Source organism: Notamacropus eugenii, chromosome 4 (genome assembly GCF_028372415.1).
Source record: "Notamacropus eugenii isolate mMacEug1 chromosome 4, mMacEug1.pri_v2, whole genome shotgun sequence".
Lineage (NCBI taxonomy): Eukaryota > Metazoa > Chordata > Mammalia > Diprotodontia > Macropodidae > Notamacropus > Notamacropus eugenii.
This window is the reverse complement of record NC_092875.1, coordinates 8,605,440-8,628,469: the sequence shown is the minus strand read 5'-3', so window position 1 is coordinate 8,628,469 and position 23,030 is coordinate 8,605,440. Positions and strand designations below refer to the sequence as shown.

Sequence of the window (23,030 nt, the reverse complement as noted above, 5' to 3'; positions counted from 1 at the left end):
ACCCAAACCCCTGAAAGATGGCCATGTGACTGTGGAAAGCCAGTTCTGCTCACCTTGTTTTCCATCAGAGTATAGAACTTTGTATCAGAATGGACTGGAAATTTTTGGCAAAGTTCCCCCTTTACCCCCAGTAATCTTAGAGAACAAAACTTGAGTTTGGGATTCTACTTGTAACACCCAAAGGTGTCACTGGTCTGCGTCAGGGCCATCACCCTTCCTCCCTACCCCTTGTCCCTTTTTTAGCATCATTTAGAAGAGCCTCTCTGGAAGAGGGCAGCTTCCCTTTCCATTGACCACTTTAAATGAAACAAGGCATTGTCCCCTCCCTCCGGACCAGGCAGCCCCAGGGAAGAAGGCTGCCTTCAGTTACCCTTTAAGGATGATTGCTTGGGTTTTAGTTTTTAATCTTAGAAGCATTTTGACTACTTTTTTTGGTAGAAATAAAAAGTGATTACAGATTTGCAATCATATGGAATTAAAAAGATTAAAATGTTGCTGTCTCTTAAAAATAAATAGGGTCCTCCCCCCCCCCCCCCCGCCCCAAATGAATAAGTGAGATCCTGGAAAATATCTATTGTTGATGCCCAGATACTTGCTGTGGTAATTCTGGTGATGTAAGATTGACTCCTTTCTCAGTTTTTAAAATCTTGTTCCAAATGATCTCAAATCTTTAGTCTAACCTAGTTTCTGAGGAGGACTAGACCATGGAGGAAGGGATGATTCTAGAGCTTAATGTTTTTCTCCCCAGGGCATTGAGACATGTAGGGTACTCTGCTTTTTGTCTGTGCAAAAATGGGAGGTTTTATGAAGTTTTCATTTGTCAGTGACCATGTTGCTGGCCTGTAAATATCCCCTACTTCTTCAGCCCTCTCCAGGAAATGGGGTGCTCGACTGCATTTGGGGGATGCCCATGTTTTCAGAGGGCAGAGGGGCACCCATCATCAACACAACCACCACTGTCTCTTCATTTGCTGAAAATTGGTACGGACTTTGTTTCCCAACTCTTTGGATTTGTAATAAAATGCCAAATTCTGTCAAACGAAAGCGTGTTTAACTCCTCCATCAGACTCCTCCCTAGACCAAGCCACTGTCTGTCCTGTTATTGCCTCTGAACGGGAAGTGCTTGCCGTTCTTTGATACTGTCTGGTCCTTTCCTCTTTCAATAACACTTGCTTCTCTCTCATAGTATTTAGACTGTTCTGATTGTCGCCTCTCAGGTTAATGCCATTGAGAGGGAACCTCCGCGCAGCCGGGCACTTGGAAAGTGTGTGGATGTGAGCCCACTGGACGCTGCTCTGGGCCACCAAGCGGGCAACTCATGTAGAGCAATGTGGGTTTTGTTGTTTGCCTCCCAAGCTATGGCTTTTCTGTAAAGAGCTAATGAAGGGGAGTTGTGAAAGGGGGTGGGGGGTGGGGGGAGAAGCTTCTGCCATAGTGAGAACCAAATCGTTGTGTATGATGGTGGATGAGGAGGTGCTGGCTATCCTTGGATCACTCAGGATTTCACTCCTGCTCCTTAACTGTTCCCTGACAATGTGCTGAATTCTCAGCAGCCTTTCCCTTCCCCAAACTACAGCATACTCTCCCCACCACCACCACCACCACCACCACCTTGTTGTGGTGTAGACTTTCTAAGGTTCTGCGATTCCATTCTGCTACCCTAAATAAAAATGCTCTCAAAGGTTTTGTGGCCATGACTTTTTGTCGTCAGACATCCGGCGGGGCCTAGAAAAGTAAGCTGTGAACAGACCACGTTGTCACCAAGTCCACGCTTCTCGATTGCTTCTCTGGGGCCTCTCTTGGTCTAAAGTGATGGCCCCCAGGTAGGATGAGCCTTGTTCTGAATTTTGTCCCCCAGGCTTGGACAGGGATCCAGGGTGATTTGTGACCTCACACTGCAGAGGCCTTTAACCTGAGGCAGGAGTCAGTTCATCTTAAGCAAAGGTTTCAGTAGCTTTGAGAAAACCGGCCCTTAAACACACTTGGAGTTAAGGGCCGGAGTTGGGGGCATGCCGCTTTGTAGGGTTTCTGACTGCAGTGTGTAATTGCAAGAATCCTGGCTCAGGAGAAATCCAACGTCTGCTGACCACAGGAAAGCGCTGGTTTAGGTCTTGATTTCCTCATCTGTAAAATGAAGAAAACTAGATGCTCTGTCAGATTCCTTTCAGCTCAGGGAGAGACTGGTGACCTTGGTTCTAGGCCCAGGATGCAGAGCTTGGCCATGTAGGTTGGAGAAGAAGGTGATTCCCTTCACTTCCCTGGGCATCCACCCTGACATCAACCCCGCCCCAGGCTCCCAAAATTGGGTTTTCACACGTTCTTCTCTCTGTCTTGGGCCCTGTTGGGAACATCATTTGTACCCAGAGGACATTTCTCTACATTTATTTCTAACATCCAGGTCCTGGCCCAACAAAAGGTTGTCAGTTCACAGTGATGAAGGTGATAAGGAAAGGCTCATTCTCACCCCATAATGAACAACCTGATCTCCTAGTTATAACAACACAGGAATTGCTGGGGGACAGAGACACTTAGCTTCAGGGAATGATGTCAAGGCTGTTGTGAGAATTAAGTAAACTGAATTGTAAGATGCTGACTGATCGTTACTTTGCACCACTTCTCAGGTTATATGCAGACATCATGAACACTGAAAGGTGCTGTTGGTATGTAAGACCACAAAGTCAAGGGCATAGATAAAGACTGATCATGCTCAAGCTGAAAGGTCACTGGCTCCTGCTTTCTTTCAGTGTTGTATTTAATTCAGTCCTGGAACCATTCATGTCGTGCTGTTTTGTAACTGTGTGTTTGAATCAGACCCTCCCTCAGCTAGTTCCCACTTCTAAGACTAATGCCCATTTTGCCTCAGAAGCTCCTCCTGCGATAAACTCTGCAGTCAGCTCTGGAGTCAGCAGTCTGTTCAGGTTGTCTACATGCAGGGCATTTGACTGAGTTCTGGGAGAGACTCCAGCAGGATAGACACGGAATCAGATGGTAGGTAGATGGTACGTGGGTGGGCTAGCACCGGAACCTGGCAATGTGGAGACTTTGGAGAGTGAGACACAGAGAGGGCCATCGAGATGGATGGTTATGGTCTGCTCATCACAGATTTAGATCCCTCATCTGGTCCAGATGGAAAAATAGGTCTAGAGAGGGGAAGGCCTTGACAGAGGTCACAGCTAATGACAGATCTGAGACTGGAACTCACATCTTTTCAGTTCAGATCTTGTCCTCCAGACCTTTCTGCACCTTAGAAGTAGCCTGATAGATCACAAGAGTTCTTCAGAAATCTGCCCTAGGAGGAGAGGATCAGGATTCCAAGGGCCTAGAAATCACCTGTAACCCCCTCATTTTACTCCCAAGGAAACAGGCCTTGAGAGTTTTTGACCTGCTGAATGAAAGCCATATCACCAGCACAAAAAACCTTGCATTTGCAGCCACTGTTCTGCCAGGACTCCTCTCTGAAAGGAAGTGGTAGGGCCAGATTAGGTCCCTTGTAGCTATGAAGTTCTCAGATCTGGCTTTCATAGCTGGCAAATGGGGACAACATGGCATCTTAGAGCTGTGTGCAGTCTGTGAGTCCCTTCCCCGAGGCTTCAGTAGTGATCACACCCTATACAGCAAGGGTGAGGTACCCTTCTCCAGTGGGACCCCCTGGCGTGGGGCCCCTGAGCTAGTTAGAGATCAGTGTTTGGCTCTACCTCTCCCTCTTGAGTGGGAGGGCCCCCAGGGAAGACAGTCTCCCGAAGGATGAGGGGCCAGGGTGGGCTGTCCCAAAGGGTGAGGGGACTGGGTGGGCTATTACTCAGGTGAAATTAGGAAGTGAGGAGCTTTGTCCTGTGCAGCCCCCTCCCCTGTCCTCTAAGGGGCTCCTTTGTCTCTCCGAACTTTGCTTCTTCCTCCTAGCACCTGTCCTGGTTACTCTGAAGTGATGTCATCCATCACTTCAAAGAAGTAACTCTACACCTGCTTCCTTAACTGCAGAGATCTTTGCATCCTTCAGGTTCAACCAATGACCCTCCAAGGCAGACTTCCACATTATCAATAGCCATATAGAAAATGATCCAAATCACTAATAATTCAATTAGCACAAATTAAAGTACTTTTGAGTTTCCAACCTCATTCCTGGCAAAGCAACAAAGATGACATGAAGGGAGCTGGATGGTGGAGGGGCTGTGGGAAGAAGACCCAATGAGTTGGCGTTAGTGGAGCTGGCAGCTGGTTTGGCCATTCTGGAAGGTCATTTGAAACTATGTCCCAAAAGTCACTAAGCTGGTGGGGGCCTTGAGTGCCAAACCAAAAAAATGTAGATTTCCTCTTAGGCACAGTGGGGCCATGGAAAGGTTAGAACAGGAAAGTCTTAGGATAAAGGTCCAGATGGGCTGGCCAGGGCTTTGGCGTGAGAAGCTTGCCAGGAGGCTGTGGTCATAGACCAGAGCTGAGGACGGTCTGGGATCTGGGAAAGTACAGGCTCGGCATTAGAATGGCCGCACCTTCTGAGGGCCAGCTGATGGCACAGACAAGGAAGAACCAGATCCTTTCTGAATCTGCTTCTCTCGTTGAGAGCCACGTGGGACAGGTTGAGGCTTGAGGAGGCAGGGGACACAGTCCAAGTCGATAAGGCCTCAGTAGGTGCAGAGTCCCATGCCAGGTGTTAGATGGGCTGAGATGAGAAAGTCGCTGTCACTAAACTGTACCTTTGGCCTGGTGGCATCACTGCTGGGCACACAGATGAGGGTTTCAGCAGAACTTGTGGTAGGGATGAACTTGGAAATCAAGCGAGGGTCCATCAAGTCGGGAGTGGCTGAAAATCCTGTGGCCTAGGAATAGATATAACATCCTTTGTTGTGCCAAGAGAAATGGCAGACAGGAAAAATCGAGAGGTGCCAAGAGAGAAGGAAACATAACCAAGAGAATAGTTTAATTAGGGACCCCAGTAATGCTAACGAAACAGGCAGAGAGAGGAGAGCCCCGAGCCAGGTATTGCCCCAGGCACGACTTTGGGAGAGAGATGATGCAGCAGGCCCCTCCCTCAGCAGAGCTGTATGTGACATGCTTTGCTATCCATGGTCAGTGGGTCACCTTGCTCTCCCTAACTTTGCTTTTTTTGTGCTTGTAAAAAGGGAGAGCTCTTTTGGGAGCAGAGCATGACAGGGAAGGGACTGTTAGGGTGTGGTGTGGTTTTTAAAGTGAGAATAAACCTTTCTTTTAAAGGCCAGCCTAGGAGCTAGAGAGGCCAGGACCCATGGGGGGATGGAGGGGACAGGGGGGGCCAGGGTGGGGAGGAGAAGGTGTCTCCTTTTCCATTCCCAGAAAGCTTGTCTGTTAAGATATAATAAGTGTTGGAGGTTTCTGTGACATGATGTCAGGCAGGAGATATCAGGAAGAAAGTTCATGAGGTTTGGGGCTGAAAACAACCCCTTCCTTTAACAGATGAGGAAGCCCATTGAGAGAGGAAGAGACTTCATGGAACTTAAGAATTGGAAGGACTTGAATGTTCTGGTCTCACCTATCTCTGACCAAGAGTCCCTTTCACAGTATCCCCAATAAGTGCTTAATATGCCTAATCGTGGCACCACCTCCCACCCCCTCGGGTCAAACATAACAGTCTATTCCCTGTTCTGTAGGCCAGCCTTTCAAATACTTGTATGGAAGGTGTGTCACTGGCCTGGATCCACAGTGAATTTCCCTTCATATAAGAGGTACAAAAGTTCACTTTGCTCTGACATTAATGATTGTGTTCTTAACAAGGTGTGAGAGTAAATGTGGGAAGTCACACAGATGTCATTGATGGTGCTGTGAATTGGTCCAACCTCGCATATCCTTTGACCCAGGAGTCCTTGTACTGGGTATGTCCCAAGGAGGCCGAAGACAGAAACAGTATTCATATTTTACCAAAATATCCATAGCGGCATTTCTTTTTTGTGTGTTAGCAAAGAACTGGAAGCAAAATGGGGAAAGGGGCCCATTGATGGGGGCAGGGCTGAGTACTGTGGTCTGTGAATGGAGTGGAATGTTACTGTGCGAAAAGAGAAGATGAAGAGTAGAAGGAATTCAGAGAAGGGGAAGAAGATTTGTACAAACTGATGCAGATTCAAAAGAAGAGTGTCCTCAGTAACTGTGACAAGGAAGTACCCTACTGGTGGCACCTCCTGGCATAGATTGTCCAAGGTCACCATTGATGTGACTTTGTTCTTTGTTATGAGAGATTGTTCAGGGTGGGGGTTGCTATGAGTACAGCCATGACTTGTGTAAAGAGGAAGGAAATAAAACATTTTTTGAAAAAACAGCAACTTATGGATCCTTGGTCAGGTTCTGCACTTACTTTGTCCTGGGTGTCCCCGAGTTAACCCCAAGCTGACAGCCAAGTCCATTGACATCACCAGGGTGACACCTAAGGTGTTCTTGGGTCTGTCCTTGGAAAGCCCTGGTCAGCACAGAGATCTCGTGGAGGAGCAGACGTGGACTTCTGCTTCATTACTGACCAAACCATTTTCTAAGCACCTACAGTGTGCTAGGCACTGGAGATCCAGAACCAAAAATGAAATGGAAAACAAGTATGGAGAAAGAGTTGCCCGTATGAATATGTACATAGTGCCCAAGGCTTCCCCTGACTGGTAGACTTGGGGCCTCCAGGGAACACTTACCCTTGGTTCAAAGTCCTGTGAGTAACTCCCATAACGGGGCTGGAACTGTAATAACTGTAACTCATTATCCCCCACCGATGGGCTCGCCTTTAATAGCCACCCAGAAAATGCAATTAATTCAGAGCAAAGCCATTTAATGAGAGGCAGTTTAAGTAAGATAAGGCAACAAAATCTCCCCATAAACCTGTGAGTCCATTTCCAATAAATACAGCACCAATGAGAAGAGGAATATAAGGACTGTATGTGACTGGGGTGTACATGTGCCCCTCCCCCCCATGGAGGGTTTCGCCCAGGGAATGCATCTCCAGGGCAGAGAAAAAGAGGTTCGTCTCCTCCCTGCGTGGCCTTCTCTCTTCCTACTCCTCTGATCCCCGCTGAATGCTGCTGTCTGTGGAGGGGGCTTTGCTGCCTCCCACTTCTAGCTCACCTAAAATCCTTGACTGATCCTTTCTCATAGAAAGAGTAAATACTACCATGCTTTCCTAGCAGAGAGCCCAGATACGGTGGCATTTCCCAGCCCTGAGAAGGCAAAATTCCCTTGTTCTAGTTAGTCTGGGACTAGCCAAAAAGCTTACCCTACCTTGTTCTCAGTCTTGGCCTCTTGCCTTTCCTGGCATGAGATCCTCAGCCCCAGGTGACATGCCTTAGAAAAATTATCAAGGTATTCAGGTGGGGAAAACCCTTCTTTGCACTCTTACGAACCCAAGATGTTAACCAAGTTTTAGTGACATTTTATAGACTTCTCATTTTTCAGTCTCCAAAGTTCAGACTATAAACCAGGTATATCAAATAGCTCTAGGGTTCTGATTTCCCCAGTTCTCAAAAAGCAAGTCTCTTTCATTCTTCCATGTAAGTGGGGCAAAAGTCACAGAGAGGAGGGAAGGCCATCAGGCAAGGCCACCCTGGAACCAGATTCCTGCCCTTTTCATAGATGTTGATCCAACCTTTGAGGGATTTGGGGCCACTCGTTCATAAAATAATGTTCTGTGACTTGGTCTCCTGAAGTCTTCACTGCTCCCTTCCTCCCAGAATGAGGGCCCTATGCATCTGTCAGAGTGCAGCCCTGTAATAGCATCACCAGAGGAATATTGGGACCCTTTGACTCAGCAGTCCTTCTTCTTGGTGTGTCCCTAGGAGGTTCCAAATATCTTCCTTTCATCTGATCACCCCTTCATTACCTGCCAAAGGCTCAACTCAGACTGGTCGCTGTGGACAAAGACCTCTGAAAATGTGGGCATCCACAGGATCACAAGGAGATTCTGCAAGAGATACTACTAGGGAGTCCCTGTGAGGTCTGTGAAGGCGGTAGCCTTGAGAGGCCATCAGAGTGCTCAAGTGAGGAATGTGAGTTCTCCAAGACTTAAGTTCATTAAGCCTCAAGCCTTCTTTTTTGTCATCTTTGGAGAGCGGTTATCAGACTAACATTACAGACTAAATGTGGAATCATCTGGGTTCTTTGAAAACTTGGCCGAAAGGACCACACTAAATTTTCCAAGGGTTGATCTACCTCTTGTGTCTTGGATAAGCCACCATCCAATCTAGGACCTCTGCCACTATGGTAACCTCATGTAGCCCGGTCAATATGGCAGCAGATATCACTGCCTTCGCGAAATGAGATAAAATGAACAGTATAATCAACTTAGGTCTCCTCCCATACAGGTTAGGAGAGCTTTTCCGTAAAAGGTTCTGCAACTGCCCTCACAATTTAGTTAGTGCAGAGAACTAAGGCTCAGATTGTTGATGTGGCTTTCTGGTTCCCTAATTATAAAAATCTAAAAGCTGGGTCTGCTGCTTGACTGAAAGACTGTGGTGGATAACCCAGGCAAAGGAGCTGCCCACCACGGTATCAACGTGGGTGTCTTGTTCAGTGTCCATACCGTGCTACTGGACTAAGACAGTCTCTTCTTAACTATCAGATCTTTTAGGAGTGGTCAGTATTGAACCCAAACCACCTGGGGAACAACCTTTTCCTACCAGAAGAGACATCCAGCTGACCAAGCCAGTCTCTTTGGAAAATTTTACCCCCTTTCTTGCTGTTTTTCCTCTGTCAAGGAACTGGCATGTAGGGCTGAGTGTGCAGGAGCCCTCATTTTCTCATTCTGGACGAAAGCACCCAAATATTTATCAACCCTCCTGAAAACAACACCCCCACCCCACCCCACCCCCACCTCCCAGCAATCGGCTGGGGAGGAAGTTCCTCCAGCAGACAGAATTCGACCACTGAAAACTGCTCCCGATTGGCCTCCATTGGACCACACCCTCATTAGTCATGATTCTAGGGATTCCCAAGCTTGCTGTTTAAAATTTCCCTGGAGCTGCCCCAGTTCCTTGGCTGAGGAAGTAATTCCTGCTCCGTATCTTCCTTGTAACACTAATCATGGCAGGATTTAACCCATTCTCCAAAGAAACTTATCAGTCAAAGATTAAGCTGTCATCAGGCTCCACCTCCATAACCATTCCCTCTTTCACCTGCCTGGTCTGCTCCCAACCAGGCCCCCTCCAGATGGCTGAAGGTGAAGCTGCGTGCGCCCCACCCACTGCCCCAGCACAGAATGAGATCCGCGTTTGGGAAGTGGCACACAGGCACATTGGTTTTGGCTGAATAGGCATTTTTGTTACAAAGATTTGGGGTTTTATACCCCCCTCTTGGGAAAGAGGGGGAGAAAAAGTAGATTTTTTGTTAATTAAAAAAGTACAACCAATCCTTTATTCCACTGCCAAAATGATCCTCCTAAAGTGCAGAGTGACTGTATCATCACACCCCGCTCCCTAGGGAGTTACCAGCAAACTCCAGTAGCAATCCATTAACTCTGGGATCAGGTTTCAAATCCTCTTCTTTAAAGTTCTTCCTTGTACTCTGAGCCCATTTCTTTCTTAGCAAATGGGAGAACACTGATTAAGTGCCTACTGTATGCCAGGCACTTTACAGATATCTCATTTGATCCTCATATTAACCCTGGGAGTTATTTGCCATCATCCCCATTTTTTTGGTTGAAATTGAGGTGGACTGGTGAAATGACTTGCCCAGGGTCACATAGCCAGTCAGTGTCAACAGCCAGGACTCAAACTCAGGCATCTAAATCCCAAGTGTAGCTTTCCCTCCTGCCCCCAAGGTCTTATGAAGAGGTTGTAGATGTAGAGCTAGACCTCATTTTACAGTTGAGGACATTGAGGCCCATAGTGCAAAGGGGTTCACAAGTCCACATGGGCAAAGGGCCCATGGTCACAAGGAGGGCACATGGCAGAGGTGAGATCTGAATTCAGGTCCCCAGATTCCAGAGGCAGTGTACCCATGCCAGGCTGTCCATTAGAACGATGGATGTCAGAGGGAGACAGCACTTGAGACCTCCTTTGAACCCTCCATTTTACAGCCAAGGAAACAGAAGTGACTTTCCAGGATCTGCCACTGGACAAGTAATGGAGACAGGGCTGAAAGGCAGACTTTTCCTGGCTTAGATGGAGGCCATGGCCTCCCCACCAGTCTCATAAGTCCTTAAAGGCACACAGTTTGATGCTTCTCTGTCGGTAGGAATTGTGGAGTGCAGGGTCCAGTAGGGTTTGCAGCTCGTGTAGCCGCTCCCAGGACTGGGAGAAGGCATCAGGCCCCTCCCCACAGCCACTGGTGGGTGAGACACTGGGGTACCCAGGGTGGGTCATGAGCTCCATGGTGATGGCTCGGCCTCCCTGCAGGGTATCCTCCGGGCTCAGGACGCTCTCCACAGCCTGGTCAATGGCAGCCTCAATTCTGCTCACAGACATGTCCTTACCCATAGTGCTCAAGCCAATGTATGCATCAGGCCACCTGTGGAGAGAGAGGCTGTGTCCCTGGGGGTGGAGGCTAACATTTTACAAAATCTCAGGGTCTCAGAGACCATTCTCAGCCAGCCCTCACTTGGATAGCAGCCCCTCAACATCCTTGACAAGTGGACACCCAATATTTGCTTGCAAACCACCAGTGAGGGGGAGCCCACCACTTCCTCCAGCAACCCATTTTGGGGCAAGTCATTGCCAGGACATCTTTCCTTCAGTTGTACAAAATCTTTCTGACTTCCGGGCCATGGCTCTGCTCTCTTCCATGAGATGTCCCCCCAAGCATCTAGGCTAACCACAGTTCTTTCAACTGATCTTTGGATGATGATAAGGTCTCTAGGCCCTCTACCACCCTGGGTGTTTTCTTCTCCAGCGTACCCACACCCTGTTCAATGGTGACTGAAGACTAAATGTGACCTGGCTGTGGCAGAATACAATAGGACCATCACCTCCAAAGTCCTGGACACTTCCCAAGATCTCCAACCCCTCAGTACTCAGCATACTGCTGTACCTGTACCCCACCCCCATTTTTTCAGATGACCTACTATCCCACTATACCTTTCCTAATCTCACGTTTGTGAAACTTCTGGAGCCAGATGAATGGTGAGACCCCAAGGTCTCCTGTGAAGGGCCTCAGGGATTTATTCAGAGGCTGCCAGTGACTGACAAGGAAGCATAGGGGGCTGATTGATCAACTCAGAGCTGCCACAAAAGAGGGCTTGCTAAGATCTGGGGGCTGCTGCTCAGTTCTGGGCATCACTGTGTAGGAAGGACATGTACTCAACGGGAGAGTGAAGAAAATGAAGAATTTAGGGAATGCCTGGAAGAGGCTAGGGAGGATAGTGGGCCAAGGGACACAGTGCTGGACAGATCCACCTCCCCCATCTACTCATGGCATGTGAGCAGCTCTCTCCTCTCCTGCCTCTCAGTGTGTAGCCCTGATCTATAAGCTTATGGCTGCAAGGGAGAAGAGAGATCAGGTTTGTCCAACCTGTCCCCAGAGGGCAGAAGCAGGAGCCATGGGGAGAGATGAGAGGTCAATTCAGGTTCCATTTGATTTTCTGACAATTAAAACCTCCTTGGGAGTTTGTTCTTTAGCCATTTTGCAATCCCAGCTCTTTGTGACCCCATTTGGGGTTTTCTTGGCAAATACTGGAGTAGTTTGTCATTTCCTTCTCTAGTGCATTTTACAGATTAGGAACTGAGGCAAACAGGGTTAAGTGACTTGCCCAGGGTCACACAGCTAGAAGTATCTGAGGCTGGATTTGAGCTAAGGAAGGTGATTCTTCTGACTCCAGGCCCAAATCCTATCCACTTTGTTACCCTGTGGCCTCAGGAGATGTGTCCAAAGGTAGTGAAGTGATGTGGGATGCCCATCCCCAGACCCGGGTCAGATGGGCTGGGCTCCAGAAGAGCTTTCCTGGAGCTCAGTCAGGTCTCTGCATTTCTATCTGTTGGTCCTAATCTGCCCATCCCTTGGAGATGCCCCGTCCAGGGTGGGAGACTGCCACAACTGCAGAGAATCTTAAAGACCCTTCCATCCATTTCTTTCAACTTACAGGAAAGGGCAGGGCCCTCTCCAGGCCACTCAATAGGAGCTCATAAGCAGTTGACCCCGGGAACTGCAAATCAATGGCTGTCCCAATACAGATGATTCTCCAGTATCATCCCCACTGTATAGTTGAGGAAACTGAGGCTGCCGTGTGTAGGATTGGGGGGGGGGGGGGGCGGTGCCAGACTCCCAGGGACCTTACCGAAGGCCTAGTTCCTCGAACTCCTCCTTAGCGGCCTGGGCATCTTCCTCCACTGCCAGAGCGAAGGTCCGCAGCTGGGGCTCCAGCCACTCGCAGCGGCGCAGGCCGACCTCCACAGGCACCCGGGTGTACCGGACCCCGTACTCCCGCAGGACCTCCCCGAACACCTGGCGCACACCTAATGATGGATGGGGATCAGCTGGAGCCCCGCCCCTGCTCTAACCTCGAGGGGGGGGCGCTGAGGGAGCCCGGGGGTCCCACCTAGGTCGGTGCACGGACGAGACACCTCCAAAATCCCCTGCAGCCCGGGACTGGGAGAGGACAGCCCCCGCCCCACACGCTTCAATCTCGGACCCCTACCTGGGAGCACCCCTACCAGGGAGCACGTGCACGTGCTGGTGGCCGTCCACGTGGGTGGGCTCCTGGCCCAGCAGGTCCTGGAAGCGGCTGAGCTGCGCGCGTAGCTCCTCCCGCACCTGCGCCCGAGCGGGGAGGGGGGGTTGGGGCGGGGCCTTTCTCCTTCCCCCTCCCCCTCTCTTCCTTCCCTCTAGGGTGGCGGCCTTACCTCGGGTAACCGTACCCGGCCCTCCGCCAGCGCCTTTCGTAAGCCCATCTTGCCCAGGAAGAAGCCACCGGGACCGATCAGGGAGGTCCTGGAGCCCAAGCCGGGACTCACGGGCCGACCCTCGCTTAGGTTGGCGTGAAGGCCGGCCGGGATGCGGTGCCTGCGGGGATGGAGACGCTCGGGGAGCCCCGGAGCCGGCCTCCGAGCTTCCCTTCGCCCCCCCCACCCAGGGCCGAACACCTGGGGCCCCGTTCCTGGCTCCTCCCTCTCCCTCCTGGTCCAGACTCCATCCAGATTCTGGCGGTCCCCCCACTCTCACCTGCGGGCCAGCTGGGCCGCGGTGTCCGCTGACGCGCCATTGACCAGGAGGGAGACCCCGGTCAGCGCCCCGGCCAAGAAGGCCTCCACCATGCCCTGATCGCGCAGCGGGCAGTAGCCGAAGTCATCTCCGGTGACGACAAGCCGCACGCGGGACTCGTTCATGGCAGGCGGGCGACCGGTCGGCCCGGGTGCGGGGAGGGGGACAACCAAGGTCTGTCTGAGGCTGGGGCCGGAAACAGTCCTGGGCTCGGGGGAGGAAAGAGGCCAGGTGGGGGTGGGGCGGGGCGGGGCCAAGGTGGGAGTGGGAGGAGGCCCCCCGGCACTCGGGGGGCCGGGTGGGGCTGGGGTGGGACCCGAGCCGTTGGCCGCGGACTTCCTAGCGTCAGGAAATACTGGAAGGGAATAGGAAGAAAGCCTTCGGTCTCAGTCCCCCAGTTTTGCAGAGGAGGAAACTGAGGCCCGGGGAGGTCTTGATCTAGAGCCCCGGAGGCGGTCCTCAACACCTCCGCGGTTCCCACTTTGGGAGTCCCCGGGTGTCAGCGCCCGCGTTCTAGCCGGGGTCTTGACCTTGGCATCCTGGTGGGCGACTCCTTCACACTCGTCCTGGGTGCACCAGATTCAATGAGGTTCAGTGGGGGAATGACCATTTGTAAACTCCCAGGGCTCCTCACAGCGCCAGGATCGAATCACACAAAATCCTGAGTGACGTTCAAAGCCCTTCACAGAACTGAACCCCTCTCCCCGGCACCTGTCCCGTCTTCTTCCACCTTACCCCACCCCACCCCGCCTGGTGCTCTCCGATCCGAAGACAGCGGTTTCTTGGAAGTTGCTCGAACAAGACGCTGTCTCCCGAGCCTTGGCATGTTCCCCGGCCTGTCCATGCCCGGTACCTGCAATGCTCCCTCCTCACCCCGGCCTCCCGGCTTCTTCCAAGACCCAACTAAAATCCCACCTTCTCCAGGAAGCCTTTCCCCATCCCACTGAGTTCTAGGGCCTTCCCTCGGGTAATAATTTCCCCTTAATCACGTAGGCAGATAAGTAGATTTCTTTGCTTGTCTCCCCCATTTAGGACGAACTCTACCTTTGACTTTTCTTTGTCTGCCTAGCACTGAGCCCAGGGCTGGCACATCTCCAGAAGGAAATCATATTGGCTGACTGACTAAGCAGTGCGCTGTGCCAGGCGGGGCTGGGTCAGGCGGGGCTCATCGGTCCTCTCCGACCGTCACCACAGGTCTGAGAGGTAGGCACTGCTGTCTGCTTTAGAGATACCAAGCTCTTAGGTCAGAATAATCATTGTTATATAATTATACATATAATTATGATGTTAGCATTACATGACGCTTTATTGAAATTTGCAAAGAGCTTCATGCATATTATATCAACTGGTCCTTACAACCAACCTGGGAATTAGGTGCTATTATTATCCCCATTTTACAGAGGAGAAAATTGAGGCTATTACACATGAACTGAGATGCTGAAGGCCACACAGCTAAGAAGTAAATCCTAAGGTAGGAGTTGAACTCAGGTTTTCCTAACTATAAGTCCAGTATTCTATCTACTGCCCCACCTAGCTACTAGAAAACCTAGGGTGGAACCTAGCTCAGACCTTTCTGGTTCACCTTTGCCTCAGTTTCCCTATCTGTAAAAAACACTTGGTAGACATTAAAAAATTATAAGAGTGAGGATTACCGTTATTTCTTCAAATTAAATACTGTGCTTGATGGGGTAGAGGCATACAGAGCTAAGTAAGACGTTGTCCCAGACCACCTGAAGCACACAATGTAGTGGCAGGACTACCATAGTTTAGGGTGTGACAGAGAAAGCACTACCTGTGGAGTCAGAAGACCTGGATCCAAGTGCTGCCCAACCAGCACCTTGGCAGGGTTAAGCCAAGTATCTGCTTCAAGATTTCCACCAAGGAATGAGAAATGATTATATTAGTAACCAGTTACTATTGGGGAGATCCAGGATTTTTTACCTTCCTATTTTCTCATTCAGAAATCAGCCCCTTCTAGATTACTCAACCAGCACCTGAAGGGCATTGCTGAATAACCTTCCTCTGTCTTGTTCAGACCCTATCCAACTGGGAAAGAGTAGTTCTGTTTAAAAAGGAAAAAGATTTAACCTGGACAAATTCTGCCCATTGTGTTCTACCTAAGAGTTTGGGTTGGGGTAGATCCTCTGTCTCATTGCCTGGATCTGGGGGTGGTCTGGGGAAAGATAAATAAGGGTTTGTAAAGTTGTATCCCCCAGTCCTCATTAGAATAAGTCCACCTCTCATTATAATATTCATTCTTCTCATTACTTGCTAGCCAATCAGAGTTGATTGCCATCTTTTCAGGAACACCCACTCTTCCAAGGGCATACAACCAACCTTAGGTCAGTACAATCCATCTTTGATTCATGCATGTTCATCCTTTGTTGCCAAAGAAGAGCATGCCATCAGAGAAATAATGACATGACTTGCACTTGACTTTGTTTTGAGTGAGGGAGGGCTGTGCAGGTCACCAGCCTCAGTTCTCCAGAGCCATCTGAATCCAGTGACCAAATATTCATCAGGATGACTGGAGATGACCCAGGATGAGGCAATTTGGGTTAAGTGACTTGCCCAAGGTCACACAGCTAGTGAGTGTCAAGTGTCTGAGGTGAAATTTGAACCCAGGTCCTCCTGACTCCTGCACTGGTGCTCTATCCACTGCACTACCTAGCTGCCCCATTTTTGATTCATGAGAGATACAAATGACCATCCTTTTATTAATCTACTGGCCATCATTAATAAAATGATGAATTATCTAAAAACTATCTCCTTATACATCACAGGAGAAACATACTACCTCCATTCCACATTCGGGAGAGCTCTCCAAGTCATCTATCCATTAACGAACATTTATAAAGCAGCCACTTGGTGTCAGGTGTTGGTTATACAAAGAGGAAAATGAGGCCACGCACACACACACAAATGTAAGTTATATGTGCAGAATAAATACAAAATAAATACCCTCCAGATTTTCAGAAGGTCCTAGGTCCCATCCACTCCAGAGTTCACTTCCCTGATGCCAGTTCCAGCCAATCAATGCCAGTCTGTATCCTCCCAAAACTCCCAAGGGGACCACCAAAGTGCTTGGATTTCTCTGGTTATTGGTCATGGGAGGTGAGGAGGGGGAGAAGCCCAGTTAAATGCTGAATAAAATAAAACTAAATAATAAAATAAAAATTGCATTTAATATATAATACATAATGTATGTAACATGTATAATATGTTATAATATATAATATGTAAAATTAATGAAATAAAACAATAAAATTAAAATGAAATAAAAATATTTTGTATAAAAAACCCAAATCAATGATGGTGCCCTCCACCAAAATGAGGAGAGGGTTAGGGTCAGGAAAGCTGATGAGTTCAGTTTGGGACATGCTTGAGTTTGAGGCATCTCTGGATCATTTGGTTGAAATAGGCAATTGGGGGTGGAGGGTTAAAGATCAGGGGATCAGGGGAATTCTGGCACAGTATATACCTGGCGATCATTGTCATACACAGGGTATAGTTAAGTCCATGGAACCTGAGGAAGTCAGTGAGAGTGGAGACAGAAGAAAAGATGCTCCTAGTTTGGGGGAATGATGTGGATGATGAGTCTGCAAAGATGGGGAGCCAAGTAGGAGAGGAGAAGAAGAATTACCAGAGTAGTAGAGAGGAGGGAGTATCCAGGAGGGGAGCGTGGTCAACAGCATCCAATGGAGGAGAGGTGAGGGTGAATGAGAACTGAAAAAAGGCCATCAGATTGGCAGTAAGGAGACTTTGGAAAGAGTAGTTTCAGTCTAATGATGACTTTGGAAGTATGATTGCAAAGGGCTGAGGAATAACTGAGAGGAGAGGAAGTGTCCGCAGTTTTTTCTAGAAATTTGGTTAACAAAGGGAGAAGAAACATAGGACAATAGCTAGAGGGTGGAGGAAGATGAGGACTTCGGAATGGGAGAAGGGAGGCTGGGGAAGGGTTTCTCCTAAATGGCTGGTGATGGACAAGTGCAGGGATAGGGAGAAATGCAGGAAACTTCATAGGGGAGATGGGGTGGAAGATGAGAAGAAGGGAGCTGGGCAGGGCCTGGGGCAGCTTCTTGACCTGAGCAGCTGGTAGAGAGGTATGCGGAAGCATTCTTCCCTAGCCAGCCAGCAGATGGACTTGGCAGTGGCCAGACCTGTGTCTGCCACGTAGAAATGCATCTGCTCCTTCTCTAGGTTGATTGGTATCAGAATGTAAACTCCTTAAGAGCAGACTCTGATCTTGCTTAGCCTTCTGTATCTGTTGCACATAGGCTTGAGGTAGTACTGAAAGGGGAAAAACCCTCCCTCCCTTCCTCTGGCTCCCACCCTTGGAATGGGGCTACTGCCAGCCAAGTCCAGCCATATACTTTCTCTTAAAATTTCTGTTCCTACTGCCTTGTTGCCAATATGTACTCTACTCCTGGAGTGTTTTCTCTGGATATGAGTTGCAGGAGGAAGGGACGGGTAAATGAGTAAGACCTGTGACCTGCCATGTTCCAGGCAGAATATTTGATCCTCTGATTCAGTTTAGCCTAAAGGGCAGAAGATCCTCATCTTTGGGGAAATCTATCCAAAATTATTAAATCAAAATCATATGATCATCTCTCACTTCTAGTTCAGAATTCCCACCTGGAAAGAAACTTGGCATTTTAGGGGAACAGAACTGGAACCGTGGTTATTTTCTTTATTTCTGTATACCACTAACCAAACACTGTTCCTTCCGGCTGTACCTCCCCACCCTGTTCTCAAATAAGGCAACACACAGATCAAGAGAAGTTAGATTGTTCAGATTTATCTGGCCAGCAAAGGAAGTTAAAATTATCTAAACTGAAATGAGAAAAGTAGCTTCAAAGTACAAAATAAACCTTTGAATCATCTGCTCTACTCAGGTGGAGAGGAGATCGAGGGAAAGGTAGACCATAGTTCACAGCCTGCTGCCTATTCTCTCACATGGGGATAGGTGCAGTGCCCAGATTGGCAGTGACTCAACAGGGAGATGCATCTCTCTCTCTCTCTCTCTCTCTCTCTCTCTCTCTCTCTGTCTCTCTCTGTCTCGCTCTCTGTCTCTCTCTTCCTGCCCCTGTCTCTGTGTCTGTCCCTCCCCTCCACTCCATCTCTGTCTCTGTCTCTTTCTCTCTCTGTGTGTCTCTTTCTCTGTCTCTCTCCACCCCCTTTCTGTCTCTGTGTGTGTGTGCATGTGTTTGTGTGTGTGTATGTGTGCACCACTCCATCTCCTTGCAGGCTCTCAGATTCACCTACCACAACCAGCCACCCCTACCACTGCAGTGGAATTCAAAGACTCCCTGTGGGAAAGAACTCACGCCACTGCTCACTCTCTCTCTCTGCTGTGCCCTCTCATCTGGTTCTTCCTGCAGTATCATTCCCAAGTCAGAAAGGATCCAGGCTATCTGTGAATTTCCCAGGAACTTCTGGGAAACTCTGCCTGCAAAGATTTTGTCTCCAAAGGTCCTTTACGTTTATATCCTACAGCCTGGTATATGGCAAGCACCTAATACATGCTTGTCGACTGATTAGATGTTTTAAATGTCTGTGTTGTTATAAAAAAATGACAATATGCTATTAATTTTATTAGACTAAATCATGAACTGCGTCATTTTGTGTAGATGGTTTTTGTAAGGAGTGGGGAGATGTGCTGCGGCTATATAAAATTTTGAAACCAGGGCTTGCCCTTCCTCTGATTGCTCAGTTCCTCCCAGAATCTCCATTTGAAGGAAGGGCCCAGACCAGCCATGGTCACTCCTTCATTCCCTTCTGTCTATGTTCTTCACTCTTCAAATTGAAATTCCCATCATGCTCTTCCCCTTATAAATTTCTTTTATGACAAATATATTGTTTTATAAATAATTTTGTTGTATGTTTGTATTTTTGTCATTTATTAGAAATATATGATTTTATAAGAAATATATATTCTTCCATTAGAATGTAGTATTTGAAAAAGGAAAAAGACCTATTTGAATGTACAAAAAGAATTACAGTAGCTCTTTTTGTAGTGGCAAAGACATGGAAATTGAGAGAATGTTCATCCATTGGGGAATAACTGAATAAATTGTGGCATAGAATTGTGATGGAATACTATTGTGCTATGAAAAATGATGAGCAGGCAGATTTCAGAAAAGCTTGTAAAGATTTACATGAACTGATGCAGAGTGAAGCCAGCAGAACCAGGAGAACATTGTACACAGTAACAGCAACATTGTGTGATCATCCACTATGAACGACTTAGCTCTTCTCAGCAATCCAATGATCCAAAACAATTCCAAAAGACTCATGAGGGAAATTCCGTCCACATCCAGAGGAAGAGCTGGATAAGACGGAAGCCGAACTATTTTTATTTCATTTTTCTTGTTTGTTTTTTAATCTGTTTTCTTTGCAGCATGGCTAATATGGAAATGTTTTGCATGACTGCACATGTGTAACCTATGTCAAATTGCTTGCCTTCTCAAGGAGGGAGAGAATCTGAAACTAAACATTTTAAAAAATTAGTTAAAAATTGTGTTTACATCTAATTGGTAAAAATAACACATAAAAAAAAAGAAAGAAAGAACCATAAGATCAGAAAGTGCTCTCTGTGTTCCTCACGCTTCTTAGCACAACGTCTGCCACAGAGGAGGTTCTTAACAAATGTCTGTTCCTGCATTGACTGGGGTGCCCTTTCCATCCTGCGGCAATATCCCCTCTGGCCACTAGGGGGAAGTCAAAGCCTGTGTTTGTCCCCTAAAAAAGCATCAGCCTCACCTTTCTTTGCCCTTCACTTTTCCAAGTGAAAGAAGCTGCTCGCGCCCTGCTTTCCTGCCTTCGAAACACTAGTTCCAACCGAGGAGTAAAAGTATTAAACCGCATTTTGCCCTATTGCCTTGGCTGAGCTCCCAGCCCTTGGAATAAGTGCAGTGCTCAGTTTTTCCCTCTGCTTCTCAAGGGTTTAGACAAACAGCAAAGATTACTGCAGTTTTAATATAGATGACATTAAGGTTCACAGACAGACTCGCCCTCAACTCCATTGGATGGAAAGTCGGTCTGACGTCACCGAAGACCTCTTAAATGCTAACTCCAAATGTTTTCTCATTCATCTTCCTCCTCAACCTCTCTGCAGAGCTTTGGCCATTGGTGAGTCACCTCAGTGGAAAGGGAAGGGAATGCTTAAGCACCTGCTAAGTCACCTACTAAGTGCCAGGCACTGGGCTATACACTTTACAAATAGCACCTCTTTTGATTCTCACAACAGCCCTGTGAGGTACATGCTGCCATTATCCTCATTTTACAGTTGAGGAAATCGAGGTAGACGGAGGTGGAGTGACTTGCCCTGAGTCACACAGATAGTAAGTCCCTGAGGCAAGATTTGGACCCAAATCTTCCTGATTCGAGGCTCTCCCACTGGGTCACCTAAAGGCCTCAGAGCACTGGATTTGGTATCAGAGGACATGAGTTCAGAGTCTGGCTTTGCACTCGTGTGACCTTGAGCAAGACCTCTCTGGGCCTCAGTTCCCTCTTCTGTAAAAGAGGGTTGGATTAGACAGCTTCTTGGGTCCCTTCTGGCTCTAAATCTATGAACCTCCCACCTTTTCTTGGTTTTCCAAGACCCTTCTCTTGTGAGCCCCAGTCTCCAATTACCAAGGACCTCATGGATAGGTCTATCCAGATGACCAAATGATGCAAACTCAGCATGTCCAAGACAGGACTCATTCATTATCTTCCCCCCTAAGCTGGGAGTTCTCAACCCGGGATCATGATGCTTCCTAAAAGATGGATCGTTGCTTGTCAATGTTACTGTTTCCCTTTGCAATCCTACGTTTTGTTTTATGCGTTTAAAAACATGATTCTGAGGGGTCTGTCCACAGGCTCTTCTGAATGGGTCCATGACACCAACGAGATGCAGAACCCATCCCTAAATTCTCCCCTTCTGAATCTCCCTATTTTTGTCAAGGGCAAGAGCCTTCTTCTGGCTACCAGGTTCACCAATTCAGTGTCATCCTTGACTCTTCTCCTGTCCTCCCCTCCTAGATCCAATTACTCACCAAGTATCAGGACTTACCTGACTTCTGCATGCACAATCACCACCCCAATTCATGCTCTTTTTCTCTGGACTGGGTCCCCTGCCTAACATGTCCTCTGCATGGAACCTGGGGTTGGCCTTGGACTACTTAGCATTATTGCCAATGATCTGGGTAGAAGCCCAGGTGGCCTGCTTATCAAATGTCCAGATGGCACAAGGCTGGAGTGATGGGTTAGCAAACATCCTGGGTGCCAAGGTCAATATTCCAAAGAATCTTGGCAGGCCCAAGCATTGACCTGAGGGGGCTACAATTCAGTGTAAAGTCATACACTTGGGTAGAAAAACCCAATATTCACGAGGACAAGGGAGGCCAGATTAGAGAAGGTGTGGGGATTTTAGTAGCTTGAAAGCCACTAAAATAAGCCAATATGGTGATATAGTGGCCAAAAAAAGAAAAAAGAAAACAGTCATTTATTACACAACTACCATGTGCCAGAAATGGTGCTAAGCACTTTAAAAATATTATCTCATTCAATTTTCACAACACTGTGAGGCAGGTGCTGTGATCACCCCCATTTTGCAATTGAGAAAACTGAGACAAACAAAGGTTCAAGTGACTTTCTCAGGGGCACAAAGCTCATAAGTGTCTGAGGCAGGCTTTGAACCCAAGCCCTATTATCCGTTGTGCTCTCTTCATGGCACCATCTGGCTGCCTCTACGGCCCTGACGACTGATAAGTGGTCTTGGGTTCCACTGAGAAGCATAGCTCCCAAGAATGAGAGGGGCAAGAGTCCCACCATCCTGTGCCCTGCTCAGATCACACCTGGAGTCACTTATGGGTACACACCACATTTTAGGAAACGTATTGATAAGGACATACAGAAAAGGGCAGATGGTTTTGTGAAGGGGCTCACAGAATGCTGAAGTCACAAGTTTGGAGCTGGATGGAACCTTCAAGGCCATGTCCAAGCCTCTCTTTTTATAGACCAGAAAACAGACCTGGAGAGAGGAGAGAGGAGAGATCAGAGTAGAATCATTGGGATATCAAGGATTAAAGGCACATTGGAACCTAGATTTTCCTCTATCAGGGGGCTGCAAGGTGCCACCATACTGCACAGAGTGCTGGGCTTGGAGTCAGAAAGATGAGTCTTCCTGAGTTCAAATATCACCTCAGCCTCTTACTATCTGGGTGACCCTAGGCAAGTCATATATATCCCTCTGTTTGCCTCAGGTGGCTCAACTGTAAAATGACAAACTACTCCAGTATCTTTGTGAAGAAAACTCCATTCATTCAAGCAACAACGTAGGTTGTAACACTTAGTAGCTGTTCAAAAAAATAATATGCATAACAAATTAAAGAAAAATGATACTTTTATTTCACTTATCTGCAATTAATAATGGAGTGCGTAAAAGTACCTCTTGGGCACTGCATACCTCAAAACTTAAAATCAGACTGGACACCACCACCCTCCTTTCTGATTCCATGTTAGGTTTTGGCAAAGTACTTAATTTTTATCACGACTAGTCCCAATCTCAGCTTCTGAAAGATACAATGTAGCAAAGGAGAAAGTTGGAGACTTTATGATTCGGAAAGTATAGTGAGCAGAAACATATCTCAAACATCTGAAAATCTACAAAGGAATGTATCAAGATCCAAAGCTGAAACAGTGAACTAGCTACCTTGGAATAATTCCCACGGTGTTTTACAAACATCCAGTATCACCGTATTTCTCTGGGAAATTTAAAATGTCTTGTAAGTTTGCCATAGCACCTCAGTGGCTATCCATAGTTTGGGAATTTAGGCATTAAGCTCTTACTGTCTGCTAGGCAGTGACTCAAGAACTGGGAATATAAGTATAAGCCAGTAAAATAATCTGTGGTTTCG

At 47.9% G+C, this 23,030-nt stretch overlaps 1 protein-coding gene across 2 annotated transcripts; it reads right to left on the bottom strand.

Moving 5' to 3' along the window:
• Positions 1-9,247: 9,247 nt before the first annotated feature.
• YDJC (YdjC chitooligosaccharide deacetylase homolog) lies at positions 9,248-13,461 on the bottom strand. Of its 2 annotated transcripts, none has more exons than XM_072599698.1 (5): positions 13,090-13,461; positions 12,771-12,930; positions 12,566-12,681; positions 12,206-12,383; positions 9,248-10,443 (listed from the first exon to the last, which is right to left on the bottom strand). In XM_072599698.1, exons 1-4 carry the CDS (start codon positions 13,251-13,253, stop codon positions 12,233-12,235), a joined length of 591 nt encoding a protein of 196 aa, XP_072455799.1. In that variant the 5' UTR covers positions 13,254-13,461; the 3' UTR covers positions 9,248-10,443; positions 12,206-12,232. The 2 variants fall into 2 exon arrangements, with proteins under 2 accessions (XP_072455799.1, XP_072455798.1); XM_072599697.1 differs by having other exon boundaries at positions 9,249-10,443; positions 12,582-12,681.
• Between the last annotated feature and the right edge of the window lie 9,569 nt (positions 13,462-23,030).

Excerpts from the sequence above, each read along its gene's own strand:
- YDJC (XM_072599697.1), bottom strand. The coding sequence starts at position 13,253 with ATGAACGAGTCCCGCGTGCGGCTTGTCGTCACCGGAGATGACTTCGGC. Across the intron at positions 12,931-13,089 it reads GCGGCCCAGCTGGCCCGCAG|GCACCGCATCCCGGCCGGCC; the intron begins GTGAGAGTGGGG and ends CCATCCCCGCAG. Across the intron at positions 12,682-12,770 it reads GCCGGGTACGGTTACCCGAG|GTGCGGGAGGAGCTACGCGC; the intron begins GTAAGGCCGCCA and ends GCTCGGGCGCAG.